The sequence below is a fragment of the Mustela erminea genome, chromosome 10 (assembly GCF_009829155.1).
Source record: "Mustela erminea isolate mMusErm1 chromosome 10, mMusErm1.Pri, whole genome shotgun sequence".
NCBI classification, from domain to species: Eukaryota; Metazoa; Chordata; class Mammalia; order Carnivora; family Mustelidae; genus Mustela; species Mustela erminea.
In genome coordinates this window covers 6,522,602-6,537,302 of record NC_045623.1, presented here as the reverse complement: position 1 = coordinate 6,537,302, position 14,701 = coordinate 6,522,602, and the positions used below count along the sequence as shown (strand labels likewise).

At 45.5% G+C, this 14,701-nt stretch overlaps 1 protein-coding gene across 24 annotated transcripts in view; it reads left to right on the top strand.

Annotated features, from left to right (window-relative positions):
• Positions 1 to 14,701, top strand: part of PDE4DIP (phosphodiesterase 4D interacting protein) — a 217,967-nt gene that overhangs the window by 190,866 nt on the left and 12,400 nt on the right. For all 24 annotated transcript variants that reach the window (XM_032361283.1, XM_032361304.1, XM_032361302.1 and 21 more), the window contains 5 exons: positions 2,602 to 2,853; positions 10,230 to 10,361; positions 11,011 to 11,130; positions 12,978 to 13,167; positions 14,007 to 14,131. In XM_032361283.1, the coding sequence (XP_032217174.1) occupies positions 2,602 to 2,853; positions 10,230 to 10,361; positions 11,011 to 11,130; positions 12,978 to 13,167; positions 14,007 to 14,131 (819 nt within the window). The remainder of the gene's footprint in view (positions 1 to 2,601; positions 2,854 to 10,229; positions 10,362 to 11,010; positions 11,131 to 12,977; positions 13,168 to 14,006; positions 14,132 to 14,701) is intronic.

Here is a 14,701-nt window from a genome sequence, read left to right as displayed (position 1 = left end):
TGGATGACTCATTGTCAAAATTGTTGGTGGGGTCATTTATAGCTTAGAAAAAAAGAAGAAAAGCCCTCAAATGAGGAATTTGCTTTCTAGTTTTTTAATGTTTAAATGCTTAATGCTCTCTTAATGCTTAATGCTCTCTTTTTTTAATGCTTAAAAAAAAACTTAGAAATCAGTTTGATGTTACCTTAAAACCACATTCTGTGTGTTTTAAAAATAAATAAATAAATAAATAAAGGCTCAGATGAGCCAGAGATTGATGGTAAGGGAAACCAGTCACAGTGTCCAGTGACCTAGGACCACAGCTGAGAATTCATACACCTGAAGTCCCCATCGTCATTTAGCCCAGCTTGTTTCTTATGTCAATCCTGAAAGTGACCACACTCTCTAGTCTACTCTGTCCCAGTTTGATTCCCAGAACCAATTAGATAACACCCTTTTTAGGAGAGTTTGTACAGCTCCCATTTTTGCAGGCAGAAACGTCTAGAAGACTACCTCCTGCTTATCACAGCTTTACCCAGGTGTAGCAGTCTAGGCTAACCCAGCAACACAAACCTGGTCTTCCTGAGCCTCACACCACTTGTGTGATAGGTAGAGCCCGGGCAGGGAACTAAGGCTCAGAGGAGTAGAGCTACTTGTTTAAGGTTACTAGTCAGTGGGAGAGATGGGCTTGAGTCCAGGTCTTCTGCTCCCAGTCCTGTGTTTCCATAATACCTTTTCTGTCTAGAATGGCTTTGTTACCATCCTGCTCAGAGCTAAGCTCAACAAATTCTGGAAGCCCCTTGAAACAATCTTTTCTCTGTCTCTTTAGAGATCAGTAGACAATTCATCAGAACCTCTGATCTAGAATTTGATATTTGACGGATAACAAATTTGTCCCATATCAAAATGGCAAGAGTGATCTCTAGCTGACTTTTCTTTTTCTTTACCTTTCCACATTTGTCAGTTTGTCTTTGTCCAAAAGGAGAGATAGGAGACATCTGTGCATGAAAAAGGGTCTGTTGATATGGGATCAAGTCATACTTAATCTGAGCCATTGACCAGAGTTTGGCTGGTCCCAGCTTTGGTGAGCAAGATGACAGCCCTGTCTTTTCTGTCCTCAAGCACAGGCCTCTCTGAGGGATGGCAGCTTACCAGTGTTCCTTGTCCACTTGGAAACAAGCTTCCACGTGGGCAGTGGTGCATGGCAGCTTCTTGGGGCAGCGTGGGGCAAAGATCTCCTTGAGTTAGAGTCTGTCTGGCGTCTTTGCATGGTTTAGGGCATGTGCTCTCTGTTGTGTGGCCTGGGCAACCAGGAACGTGAGAATGCTGATCACTGTTACTGATAGACTTGGAACCTTCTATAGCCTTGGTTAAAATGTAAGCGGTTGACTACCCCTGATTTCCCCCTTTGCCTTGTGTTGGGCTGGGGAGGAAGGGGGTGTGAAAGAGGCAGGAAATCACATCTTTACAAATCCCAACTAAAATCTAGATGTTGAGGGTCAAGTGGGCAGCTCAGTGACTCTCAGTGAGTTAGGCATCTGACTCTAGATCTCAGCTCAGGTCTTGATCTCAGGGTGATGAGTTCAAGCCCCACTTTAGCCTCCACGCTGGGCATGGAGCCTACTTAAAAAAAAAAAAAAAGATTCAGATGCTGACATTTTTCATCCCCCAGTGATCCTAATGGACATCTATTATTTTGCAGATTGAGGAAGGAGAGACCCATGATGGGTACTTCTCAAACTTTGCTGCCAATGAGAATCACCTGGGATGGTTTTAAAACATCCAGTGCCCAAGCTGTATCCCCAGTTAAGGCAAAATCTCTGGGAGGTCCAGGCATCAGTATGTGTTTACATTTTCCGAGGTGACTGTAGTGTGTGGATAAGTTTGAGAACCAGTTACAAATGGAGATTAAAAGTTGACAAATAGCCAATTGCATTATCCCCTCAGAGGAGTTTGGCTTGGTTGGCGGGAATGATGACCTCTTCCTCTTTGCTTAGGTCAAGCTACCTGCTTACTATGCTGCCCATGCTGATAATCCCTGAAGGAAAGCAGTCTTCTGAATAGGAATATCCTAAACTACAGCCCTGCCCACCTCTCTCTGTCTCTCCCACAGCCTGGACTTCTTTTCACATAGAAGCAGAGATGATTTGGCTCAGGGGAAAGCCCATGATTTCCTAAGATCTATGAGAGCATCAGTCTATGTTAAATGAAAGGTCCCACATCACTCCGTGGATGCTAGCATTGAGCACATCTATGAATAGGAATGTGCTATATCCTCCAACTTTGGGACTGAGTTCTCCTTCCAGAACTTTCCTGGACTGTATCGTGAGGAATTTTAGTAGAAGCCAGGAGTGCAGCCTCTGGACTTTTCCTTTGTGTACACTGGTGACTTCCACATACTTTGTCCATCCTCCGCCTCTTGGTGTCTCATGCCAGCAAACACATGAGGTGAAAGTTATGGCTTCTAGGTTATGGTCTTCATCTAACTGGTATTCCACAATGGACTGGCATTTCTGACATCACACATGTCCCCTTTGGTGTCCACTTTTAGCAATCCCACACTTCCTTGCTGGTCCTTCCCTTCCAATCCTCTCTTCCTCACTCTGGTTTCTTTCTGCCCAGGTGTCAGCACCGTGCATCCTGCTTCCCCATCTGCACTGCCAAGCAACCATTTAGAAGCCAGCTCTTCTCACTATCTCAACCCCGCCCAGCCCCACTCTCCACTGAGGGGCGGCCCAGAACTGGGCAGAATCCTGGAGCCCAGCTATCTGGGCAGCGGCAGCCAGTGGGATGTGATGAGGCCTCAGAAAGGGAGTGTATCAGGCGACCTGTCCTCAGGATCCTCTGTGTGTCAGCTTAACTCCAAACCCACAGGTAAAACATAAAGCCCAACAGGTCGGTCTGTGAAATGAAATCTCATTTAGAGTCTCCTAGCTGGGCAGGGGCGTTTTTCATTTCTCTAGTCCCTGGCTTACAGAGTGGGGGTAAAATGACAGGGTCCTATCTGTGCTGGACCTTTCTAAGTGCCCTGCTTCAGCCTCCCTGCCCATGGCCTCAGTGCTGTTCAGGGAATTGGGAAAGTCAGAGACACACCTTGTGCTCTCACGTTCATGTCATTAACCATACAGGAGAAGTTTATATCCATGGATTTCTACCTTATGCCTCCTCACTGAGGCTGGCGGAAGGGCTTGATGCCTCGTTAAAGATTATTCCGTCAAGTATCCATAAGAATAATGATATCAGGCTAGAGTGAAGTCTTCCCTAACACACTCAGGAGAAAGTCACACTCAACTCACCACACATTTCCCGACACTTCAGTTATTTTTCTTTCTTTTTTTTTTAATTTTTTATTTTTTATAAACATATATTTTTATCCCCAGGGGTACAGGTCTGTGAATCACCAGGTTTACACACTTCACAGCACTCACCAAAGCACGTACCCTCCCCAATGTCCATAATCCCACCCCCTTCTCCCAAACCCCCTCCCCCCAGCAACCCTCAGTTTGTTTTGTGAGATTAAGAGTCACTTATGGTTTGTCTCCCTCCCAATCCCATCTTGTTTCATTGATTCTTCTCCTACCCACTTAAGCCCCCATGTTGCATCACCACTTCCTCATATCAGGGAGATCATGTGATAGTTGTCTTTCTCTGCTTGACTTATTTCGCTAAGCATGATACGCTCTAGTTCCATCCATGTTGTCGCAAATGGCAAGATTTCATTTCTTTTGATGGCTGCATAGTATTCCATTATGTATATATACCACATCTTCTTGATCCGTTCATCTGTTGATGGACATCTAGGTTCTTTCCATAGTTTGGCTATTGTGGACATTGCTGCTATAAACATTCGGGTGCATGTGCCCCTTTGGATCACTATGTTTGTATCTTTAGGGTAAATACCCAATAGTGCAATTGCTGGGTCATAGGGCAGTTCTATTTTCAACATTTTGAGGAACCTCCATGCTGTTTTCCAGAGTGGCTGCACCAGCTTGCATTCCCACCAACAGTGTAGGAGGGTTCCCCTTTCTCCGCATCCTCGCCAGCATCTGTCATTTCCTGACTTGTTGATTTTAGCCATTCTGACTGGTGTGAGGTGATATCTCATTGTGGTTTTGATTTGTATTTCCCTGATGCCGAGTGATATGGAGCACTTTTTCATGTGTCTGTTGGCCATCTGGATGTCTTCTTTGCAGAAATGTCTGTTCATGTCCTCTGCCCATTTCTCGATTGGATTATTTGTTCTTTGGGTGTTGAGTTTGCTAAGTTCTTTATAGATTCTGGACACTAGTCCTTTATCTGATATGTCGTTTGCAAATATTTTCTCCCATTCTGTCAGTTGTCTTTTGATTTTGTTAACTGTTTCCTTTGCTGTGCAAAAGCTTTTGATCTTGATGAAATCCCAATAGTTCATTTTTGCCCTTGCTTCCCTTGCCTTTGGCATTGTTCCTAGGAAGATGTTGCTGCGGCTGAGGTCGAAGAGGTTGCTGCCTGTGTTCTCCTCAAGGATTTTGATGGATTCCTTTCGCACACTGAGGTCCTTCATCCATTTTGAGTCTATTTTTGTGTGTGGTGTAAGGAAATGGTCCAATTTCATTTTTCTGCATGTGGCTGTCCAATTTTCCCAGCACAATTTATTGAAGAGGCTGTCTTTTTTCCATTGGACATTCTCTCCTGCTTTGTCGAAGATTAGTTGACCGTAGAGTTGAGGGTCTATTTCTGGGCTCTCTATTCTGTTCCATTGATTTATGTGTCTGTTTTTGTGCCAGTACCATGCTGGATTGATGATGACAGCTTTGTAATAGAGCTTGAAGTCCGGAATTGTGATGCCACCAACGTTGGCTTTCTTTTTCAATATCCCTTTGGCTATTCGAGGTCTTTTCTGGTTCCATATAAATTTTAGAATTATTTGTTCCATTTCTTTGAAAAAGATGGATGGTACTTTGATAGGAATTGCATTAAATGTGTAGATTGCTTTAGGTAGCATAGACATTTTCACAATATTTATTCTTCCAATCCAGGAACATGGAACATTTTTCCATTTCTTTATGTCTTCCTCAATTTCTTTCATGAGTACTTTATAGTTTTCTGAGTATAGATTCTGTGCCTCTTTGGTTAGGTTTATTCCTAGGTATCTTATGGTTTTGGGTGCAATTGTAAATGGGATGGACTCCTTAATTTCTCTTTCTTCTGTCTTGCTGTTGGTGTAGAGAAATGCAACTGATTTCTGTGCGTTGATTTTATATCCTGACACTTTACTGAATTCCTGTATAAGTTCTAGCAGTTTTGGAGTGGAGTCTTTTGGGTTTTCCACATATAGTATCATATCATCTGTGAAGAGTGATAATTTGACTTCTTCTTTGCCGATTTGGATGCCTTTAATTTCCTTTTGTTGTCTGATTGCTGAGGCTAGGACCTCTAGTACTATGTTGAATAGCAGTGGTGATAATGGACATCCCTGCCGTGTTCCTGACCTTAGCGGAAAAGCTTTCAGTTTTTCTCCATTGAGAATGATATTTGCGGTGGGTTTTTCATAGATGGCTTTGATGATATTGAGGTATGTGCCCTCTATCCCTACACTTTGAAGAGTTTTGATCAGGAAGGGATGCTGTACTTTGTCAAATGCTTTTTCAGCATCTATTGATAGTATCATATGGTTCTTGTTCTTTCTTTTATTGATGTGTTGTATCACATTGACTGATTTGCGGATGTTGAACCAACCTTGCAGCCCTGGAATAAATCCCACTTGGTCGTGGTGAATAATCCTTTTAATGTACTGTTGAATCCTATTGGCCAGTATTTTGTTGAGTATTTTCGCATCTGTGTTCATCAAGGATATTGGTCTATAGCTCTCTTTTTTGATGGGATCCTTGTCTGGTTTTGGGATCAAGGTGATGCTGGCCTCAGAAAATGAGTTTGGAAGTTTTCCTTCCATTTCTATTTTTTGGAACAGTTTCAGGAGAATAGGAATTAGTTCTTCTTTAAATGTTTGGTAGAATTCCCCCGGGAAGCCGTCTGGCCCTGGGCTTTTGTTTGTTTGGAGATTTTTCATGACTGTTTCAATCTCCTTACTGGTTATGGGTCTGTTCAGGCTTTCTGTTTCTTCCTGGTTCAGTTGTGGTAGTTTATATGTTTCTAGGAATGCATCCATTTCTTCCAGATTGTCAAATTTATTGGCGTAGAGTTGCTCATAGTATGTTCTTATAATAGTTTGTATTTCTTTGGTGTTAGTTGTGATCTCTCCTCTTTCGTTCATGATTTTATTTATTTGGGTCCTTTCTCTTTTCTTTTTGATAAGTCGGGCCAGGGGTTTATCAATTTTATTAATTCTTTCAAAGAACCAGCTCCTAGTTTCGTTGATTTGTTCTATTGTTTTTTTGGTTTCTATTTCATTGATTTCTGCTCTGATCTTTATGATTTCTCTTCTCCTGCTGGGCTTAGGGTTTCTTTCTTGTTCTTTCTCCAGCTCCTTTAGGTGTAGGGTTAGGTTGTGTACCTGAGACCTTTCTTGTTTCTTGAGAAAGGCTTGTACCGCTATATATTTTCCTCTCAGGACTGCCTTTGTTCTGTCCCACTGATTTTGAACCGTTGTATTTTCATTATCATTTGTTTCCATGATTTTTTTCAATTCTTCTTTAATTTCCCGGTTGACCCATTCATTCTTTAGAAGGATGCTGTTTAGTCTCCATGTATTTGGGTTCTTTCCAAACTTCCTTTTGTGGTTGAGTTCTAGCTTTAGAGCATTGTGGTCTGAAAATATGCAGGGAATGATCCCAATCTTTTGATACCGGTTGAGTCCTGATTTAGGACCGAGGATGTGATCTATTCTGGAAAATGTTCCATGTGCACTAGAGAAGAATGTGTATTCTGTTGCTTTGGGATGAAATGTTCTGAATATATCTGTGATGTCCATCTGGTCCAGTGTGTCGTTTAAGGCCTTTATTTCCTTGCTGATCTTTTGCTTGGATGATCTGTCCATTTCAGTGAGGGGAGTGTTAAAGTCCCCTACTATTATTGTATTATTGTTGATGTGTTTCTTTGATTTTGTTATTAATTGGTTTATATAGTTGGCTGCTCCCACGTTGGGGGCATAGATATTTAAAATTGTTAGATCTTCTTGTTGGACAGACCCTTTGAGTATGATATAGTGTCCTTCCTCATCTCTTATTATAGTCTTTGGCTTAAAATCTAATTGATCTGATATAAGGATTGCCACTCCTGCTTTCTTCTGATGTCCATTAGCATGGTAAATTCATTTCCATCCCCTCACTTTAAATCTGGAGGTGTCTTCGGGCTTAAAATGAATTTCTTGGAGGCAACATATAGATGGGTTTTGTTTTTTTATCGATTCTGATACCCTGTGTCTTTTGACAGGGGCATTTAGCCCATTAACATTCAGGGTAACTATTGAGAGATATGAATTTAGTGCCATTGTATTGCCTGTAAGGTGACTGTTACTGTATATGATCTCTGTTCCTTTCTGATCTACCACTTGTAAGCTCTCTCTTTGCTTAGAGGACCCCTTTCAAGATTTCCTGTAGAGCTGGTTTGGTGTTTGCAAATTCTTTCAGTTTTTGTTGGTCCTGGAAGCTTTTAATCTCTCCTTCTATTTTCAATGATAGCCTAGCTGGATATAGTATTCTTGGCTGCATGTTTTTCTCGTTTAGTGCTCTGAAAATATCATGCCAGCTCTTTCTGGCCTGCCAGGTCTCTGTGGATAAGTCAGCTGCCAATCTAATATTTTTACCATTGTATGTTACAGACTTCTTTTCCCGGGCTGCTTTCAGGATTTTCTCTTTGTCACTGAGACTTGTAAATTTTACTATTAGGTGACGGGGTATGGGCCTATTCTTATTGATTCTGAGGGGCATTCTCTGAACCTCCTGAATTTTGATGCTCGTTCCCTTTGCCATATTGGGGAAATTCTCCCCAATAATTCTCTCCAGTATACCTTCTGCTCCCCTCTCTCTTTCTTCTTCTTCTGGAATCCCAATTATTCTAATGTTGTTTCGTCTTATGGTGTCACTTATCTCTCGAATTCTCCCCTCGTGGTCCAGTAGCTGTTTGTCCCTCTTTTGCTCAGCTTCTTTATTCTCTGTCATTTGGTCTTCTATATCACTAATTCTTTCTTCTGCCTCATTTATCCTAGCAGTGAGAGCCTCCATTTTTGATTGCACCTCATTAATAGCTTTTTTGATTTCAACTTGGTTAGATTTTAGTTCTTTGATTTCTCCAGAAAGGGCTTTTATATCTCTCGAGAGGGTTTCTCTAATATCTTCCATGCCTTTTTCGAGCCCGGCTAGAACCTTGAGAATTGTCATTCTGAACTCTAGATCTGACATATTATCAATGTCTGTATTGATTAGGTCCCTAGCCTTCGGTACTGCCTCTTGTTCTTTTTTTTTGTGTTGAATTTTTCCGTCTTGTCATTTTGTCCAGATAAGAGTATATGAAGGAGCAAGTAAAATACTAAAAGGGTGGCAACAACCCCAGGAAAATATGCTTTAACCAAATTAGAAGAGATCCCAAATCGTGAGGGGGGAGAAAGGGGATAAAAAGAGGTTCAAAAAGGAAGAAAGAAAAAAAAAGAAAAAAGAAAAAAGAAAAAAGAAAAGAAAAGAATTAAAAAAATAAAGAAAACAAATAAGAAAAATATAAAAAAGAAACAATATATAAATTAGATAAACTGGTTAAAAAACGTTAAAAAAGAAAAAGGTAAAAGTTAAAAAAAATTTTACCAGTAGGCGAGGAAAAAAAAAAAAAAGAACAAAATTAAATTAACTGCAAGACTAAAAAAAATCACGGGGAAAAAGCCATGAGTTCCGTGCTTTGCTTTCTCCTCCTCTGGAATTCTGCTGCTCTCCTTGGTATTGAAACCGCACTCCTTGGTAGGTAAACTTGGTCTCGGCTGGATTTCTTGTTGATCTTCTGGGGGAGGGGCCTGTTGTAGTGATTCTCAAGTGTCTTTGCCCCAGGCGGAATTGCATCGCCCTTATCAGGGGCCGGGGTGAGTAATCCGCTCGGGTTTGCTTTCAGGAGCTTTTGTTCCCTGAGCACTTTCCGTAGAGTTCCGGAGGATGGGAATACAAATGGCGTCCTCCTGGTCTCCGGCCCGGAGGAGCCGAGAGCCCAGGGCCCCACTCCTCAGTGCGCCCTCAGAGAACAGCGCCCAGTTACTCCCGTCTGCCTGACCTCCAGCCGTGCTCTGAGCTCACCGAGCCTGCGACCGGTTCAAGGTTACACCGAGCTGCGAGTTTACTGTCGGCTCTGTCTCTGTAGCCGGCTTTCCCGTTCCAATACCCGCAAGCTCTGCGACACTCAGACACCCCCGATCCTTCTGTGACCCTGCGGGACCTGAGGCCACGCTCACCTCGCGTGGGCTTCGCCCCGGTTTAGCCTCTGGAGCGATATCCCTCAGGGGAACAGACTTTTAAAAGTCCTGATCTTGTGCGCTGTTGCTCCGCCGCTTGCCGGGAGCCGGCCCCTCCCCCCGGGGTCTATCTTCGCGTCGCTTTGGATTCACTTCTCCGCTGGTCCTACCTTTCAGAAAGTGGTTGTTTTTCTGTTTCCAGAATTGCTGTTCTTCTTCTCTTCGATCTGCTGATGGATTTTCAGGTGTTTGCAATCTTTAGATAAGCTATCTAGCTGATCTCCTGCTAGCTGAAGTAGTCTCAGCCTGCTACTTCTCCGCCATCTTGACTCCTCCTTCAGTTATTTTTCTAAACCATGTGGAACTCCCTCACCCTCACCGGTTACACTGGTCACCGTACACTTACATTTAAAACTCCCTCATATTTTGGGGCACTTGGGTGGCTCAGCTGGTTAAGTGTCTGCCTTCAGCTCAGGTCATGATCTCAGGGTCCTGGGATTGAGCCCCGCATTGAGGGCTCCCTGCTCAGTGGAAAGTCTGCTTCTCCCTCTCCTTGTGCCCCCCCCCACCTTCTCATGCACTCTCTCTCTCAAATAATTAAATAGTCTTGAAACTCCCTCACACTTAACTGTGTGTAGGAGGAGGCCCCTGGGCCTGGGGCATGCTTCACACGGTCTCCTGGGTTTGACAGCCCGTTTCCTCTTTAAGCAAAGTTGCTGTGCTCCTGAGTGCCCATGTGAGAAAATGCAGTTGGTGGAAGGGTGGGGATGTTTAGGGATTCTGCTGAGGAGCCACTGGCTGTGCCCCACTTCTACCTGGGCCCCCCTGGTGACCAGGATTCCTCATCTCGCACCTCTCCCCGGTCCTGACGGGATGGCTGCAGGGGCTGACCTGCTCGAGGAACATCTTGGAGAGATCCGGAACCTGCGCCAGCGCCTGGAGGAGTCCATCTGCATCAACGACCGGCTGCGGGAGCAGCTTGAACACCGGCTCAGCTGTGCAGCCCGTGGGAGCGGTAGGAGAGGCCCAGAGCCTCCCATACTGCCACGACTGGGGAGCCTCTGGAGGCTGGGCTTCATGCTTTCCAAAGCATGTGTTGGGCTTTTCTCTACTTGCTCCTTCCAAACAGTCCGGCAAGGCAGGGGGGGCAGGTGCTCTTATCCTCACTTAGAGCTAAGAGAGAACTTTCCTCCTGGCAGAGCTAACGAGTCATGTCTGCAGGGCGTCTGACTTCCCAGCCCGTCCTTAGTCTGCTTGTATATGTGCCTGCTGACCTCTCCACCTTGTCATGGGATTGGCACATGGTGGAGCCCGCTCAGTGGGTGCCCTCCCGCAACCACTCACCAAGGCGGCCGTTCTCCCAACACTCTCCTCTCGGGCTTGGGTCCCTTGGAGGCCAATCCTTCTACATGCCCTTGTTCTGCCCCCGGCCCTGTGGTGGCTCCTGTGGGGACAAGAGCCTCTGGAACAGCTGCAGCTAGGGCACGTGGTGGGGCCTGAACAGAAAGCAGGCACTTGGCCCGCCATGCTTGGGGTCCAGGTCTTGGGGACCCAGACACTCCTGCTGGGTTGGGACAGTATTTCTGGAGGGACAGAATGGGTAGTTTCTGGAAAGCATCTGTTACCCTAATGTGTAACGTGTCTGCTTACACTTTCTGGGACAGGATCTACCTCCAGTTTCTACAGCCCTGGCCTAGAACCCACACCGCAGCTCTACAATGAGAACAGAGTCCTTAAGGAAGAAAACCGGAGCCTTCAGGCTCAGCTGAGTCATGTTTCTAGAGGTGGGTGGTAAAAGCCACACACTGCGCTCCTTCCCGGTCCCTTTCGTCCTGGCCACACCAATCACCGTTGAAGCCAAGAGAAGGTGGAAATAACAGCTAACCAGATCCACCAACCCAAGGTTCCATGTGGTTCTCAGTCTAGAAGGGGCTACTTCCTGAGAGGTCCCAAATGTGGGCCCTCACACTCCCAGGTGCTCGGGACAAAGATAGCTCTAGGAAACCCACCACCTCTGTGCAACCCACACATACTCAGATACTCAGTCATTAGTTATGAACTGGCTACCAGTTAGGTGTCTGTTCTCCCTGTCCAGACTTTACTGCAGCCTCATGTGTCTCTCCCGGTACTGAGCTGCCATCCCCGTCTCCTCACTGCTTCCCCTCACTCACCCAGTCCAGGCTCCTCTCTGCTCAGTAATCCTCAGGACTCTGTGTCTGGAAGCACCAGCCAGATGTCCTCCAGAGCATTCCCAACACTATTTGATGGACATCCAAGGGAGGGGGGCATCATTTCCTTTGTGACTGGGGGGCAGCTAACCTTAGTGTCAATTGACTTGATCAAATCAATATATGGTCAATAAAAATTATATTTATCTGCAAATATTTATTGAATAGTCATGAAAGAATAATACTTTCCTAAAGGATTAAGCCCAGAATGTTGTGGAATGGGAAGAGATAGCAAGTGTTGTTTTTAAGTCTGCCTCTTCAGAGCAGGAAGATGTGAGGGGAGAGGTCACTGATGGGGAAGTAACAAGACGTCACAGAGAAGAGAGAAGACACAACTGCTAAACCACCGTTGCATGCCGGGACAGGCTAGCACAGACCTCAGTGGGGAGAAGTCACTAAGATGTGAACAAGCACGGTCAGCCAGGCCCAGGGACTTCCCCCTGGTAGACTGACAGCTCCTGCAGCCTGGTTCTCAGAGCCCCTGTCCTTAGTGTCTGGGAAATCATGCAAGTTATTGAGATTCCACTAGCCCAGAAAAGGACAGATGTCCCCATTTTCAAATTGATGAATATAATATATTCTAAAAACTGTAGACAAGAAATCTTGATGCTGCTCTTTGGCAAAATTAAAGAAAGGATTATCACACAGAGGGTGTGTGAACTTAGAAAATAGTAAGCATTAGAAACCACAGCGTTTGGGGCACCTGGGTGGCTCAGTGGGTTAAGACCTCTGCCTTCGGCTCAGGTCATGATCCCTCGCTCTCTGCTCCTCGGGAGCCTGCTTCCCCCTTTCTCTCTGCCTGCCTCTCTGCCTACTTGTGATCTCTGTCTGTCAAATAAATATATAGAATCTTTGGAAAAAAAGAAAAAGAAAGAAACCACAGCTTTTGGGGCACCTGGGTGGCTCAGTTGGTTAAGCACCTGCCTTTGGCTCAGATCATGAACCCAGGGTCCTGGGATGGAGCCCCCTGCTCAGCAGGGAGAGGAGTCTGCTTCTTCCTCTCCCTCTGCTTCCTCCCTGCTGCTCCTGCTCGGTCTCTCTCTCTCACACATAAATAAATAAATTCTCAAAGAAAAGGGAGGAAGGAAGGAAGGAACAGAAGAAGGAAGGAAGGAAAGAAGGAAGGAAGGAAAGGAGGAAAGAAAGAAACCGCAGCGTTTTCTCTAATAGCAGGGTAGACCTTATGAAAGCAGAAGATCAAGGGCATTGCAAAGATGGAGGCTCCACACTCCCCAGGGCATGTGGATGTAGTGAGCTGACACCCTCTGTTTTTCTGAGCAGATGCAGCATCAGCTTGCATTCCCGTTGCCTTAGTTCTGCGCGTCAGGATGGAGGAGCTTGGGCTCCTTGTCCTGCCAGCCTCTGCCCCCACAGTGTAAGTCGTCCTGTGTTCTGCTCCCCAGAGCACTCCCAGGAGACGGAACGCCTGAGGGAGGCCCTGCTGTCCTCTCGATCCCGGCTTCAAGAGCTGGAGATGGAGCTGGAGCGCCAAAAGGGGGAACGGCAGCAGCTTCTGGAAGACTTGAAGGAGAAGCAACAGGAGATCTTGCATTTCCAGGAGGAACGCCTGTCCCTCCAGGAGAAAGACTCCAGGTAAGGGAGAGCCCAATAAGAAGGAAAGGGGCCCTGTTTTCAGATTTAATGGGATATTGGCAAGACAGGTATTGGAGCCTTTTGGGGTGCTCAGTTCCCCTCTGCTATTCCTGATTTATGGATGAATTTGAGCAGAAGGAAGGACTTATCTGAGAATGCCTTTTCACTCCAAATTTGGGAGAGTAAAACCCTATTTTAGAAGGCTCAGCATATCAGGGGTGCCTGGGTGTTCTGTTGGTTAAGTGTCCGGCTGTTGATTTTGGCTCAATTTATGATCTCGGGGTCATGAGAATGAGCCCTGCGCTGGGTTTGGCGCTCAGCTTGGAGTCTGTTTGGGATTCTTTCCCTCCTCCTCTCCCTCCTCTTCTGCTCCTCCTACCGCTTGCAGGCAAGTGATCTCTGTCTCTCTCAGATCAATCTTTAAAAAAAAAAGGGGGGGGTTCAGCGTATCAGATCCTGGAGAAAAGAATGTTCTCATCCTTCCTATTAATTTAAGGATATTGGTCTCACTGTAACGTAGGAAGCATCCCCACCAGCCATTATGCGCGTCCCTGACACAAACCCTATGACTGCCTATCACCAGGAATAGAGCACCATAGGGGCAGGTAGAATACGGAGCTTGTGTGTCTGCTCCCAACTAACGTAGCTAATGGCATGACATCAAGCAAAGTTACTTCACCTCTCAGAGCCTCTGTTTCCACATCCTTAAAGTAAAAGTAATGGTCTTCACGACCCCTGGGTTGACATCTAGGGCTAAAGCCCCATGATGCGAAGGCTGGCTGACAGCAGGTGGCAGGGGAGCACCAGGCGCTCAGTGGGCCCTTGCCTCCCCCGTGCAGGCTGCAGCACAAGCTCACCCTCCTGCAGCAGCAGTGTGAGGAGAAACAGCAGCTCTTCCAGTCCCTCCAGTCGGAGCTACAGATCTACGAGGCGCTTTATGGCAATTCCAAGAAAGGGCTGAAAGGTATGTGTTCTCCCTCTCCCCTCCCCAGTGAGCTCCCTGCCCTTGCTTAGGATTCTGAAGAGGTCCTTACCCTGGGAGTTGTAGAGCTCTGGAAAGCTACAGAGTTCTGCCTCAGCCAGGTCTGGGGCTCCCAGTAAGAACAAAGTGGTTCTTTCATGTAAAGCCCAGAGGTTGGTGACATGTGCAAGATCCAGCCAAGACATCCTTAAAAGTAGTTAGTTAAGAGTCCAACTCTGCCTGCCTAGGTGGCCAGAGAAAAGTTGAGCAAAGTCCAGGTTATATAGGGACTTTAAAAAAAATTCAAAGAACTGTCCTGATGGCACCATCATGTGAGAAGCTCTTGAATATTTTGAGTTATACATATTGCCCCCATGCAGCCAGTACGACAGGCCCTCTGCTCCTACCCTGACGCGTTCCCCAGGGAGAAAGTTAAAAGATGCACAACATCTACAGAAATACCTCTGTTAGGATCTAAATTCCAAGCCTGGATTTAAATTTTAAACTGTTTTATTGAGGACTTTTTGCCACCTGCTAAAATACTGATCTCATGTTGGAGAATCTTCTTCTATT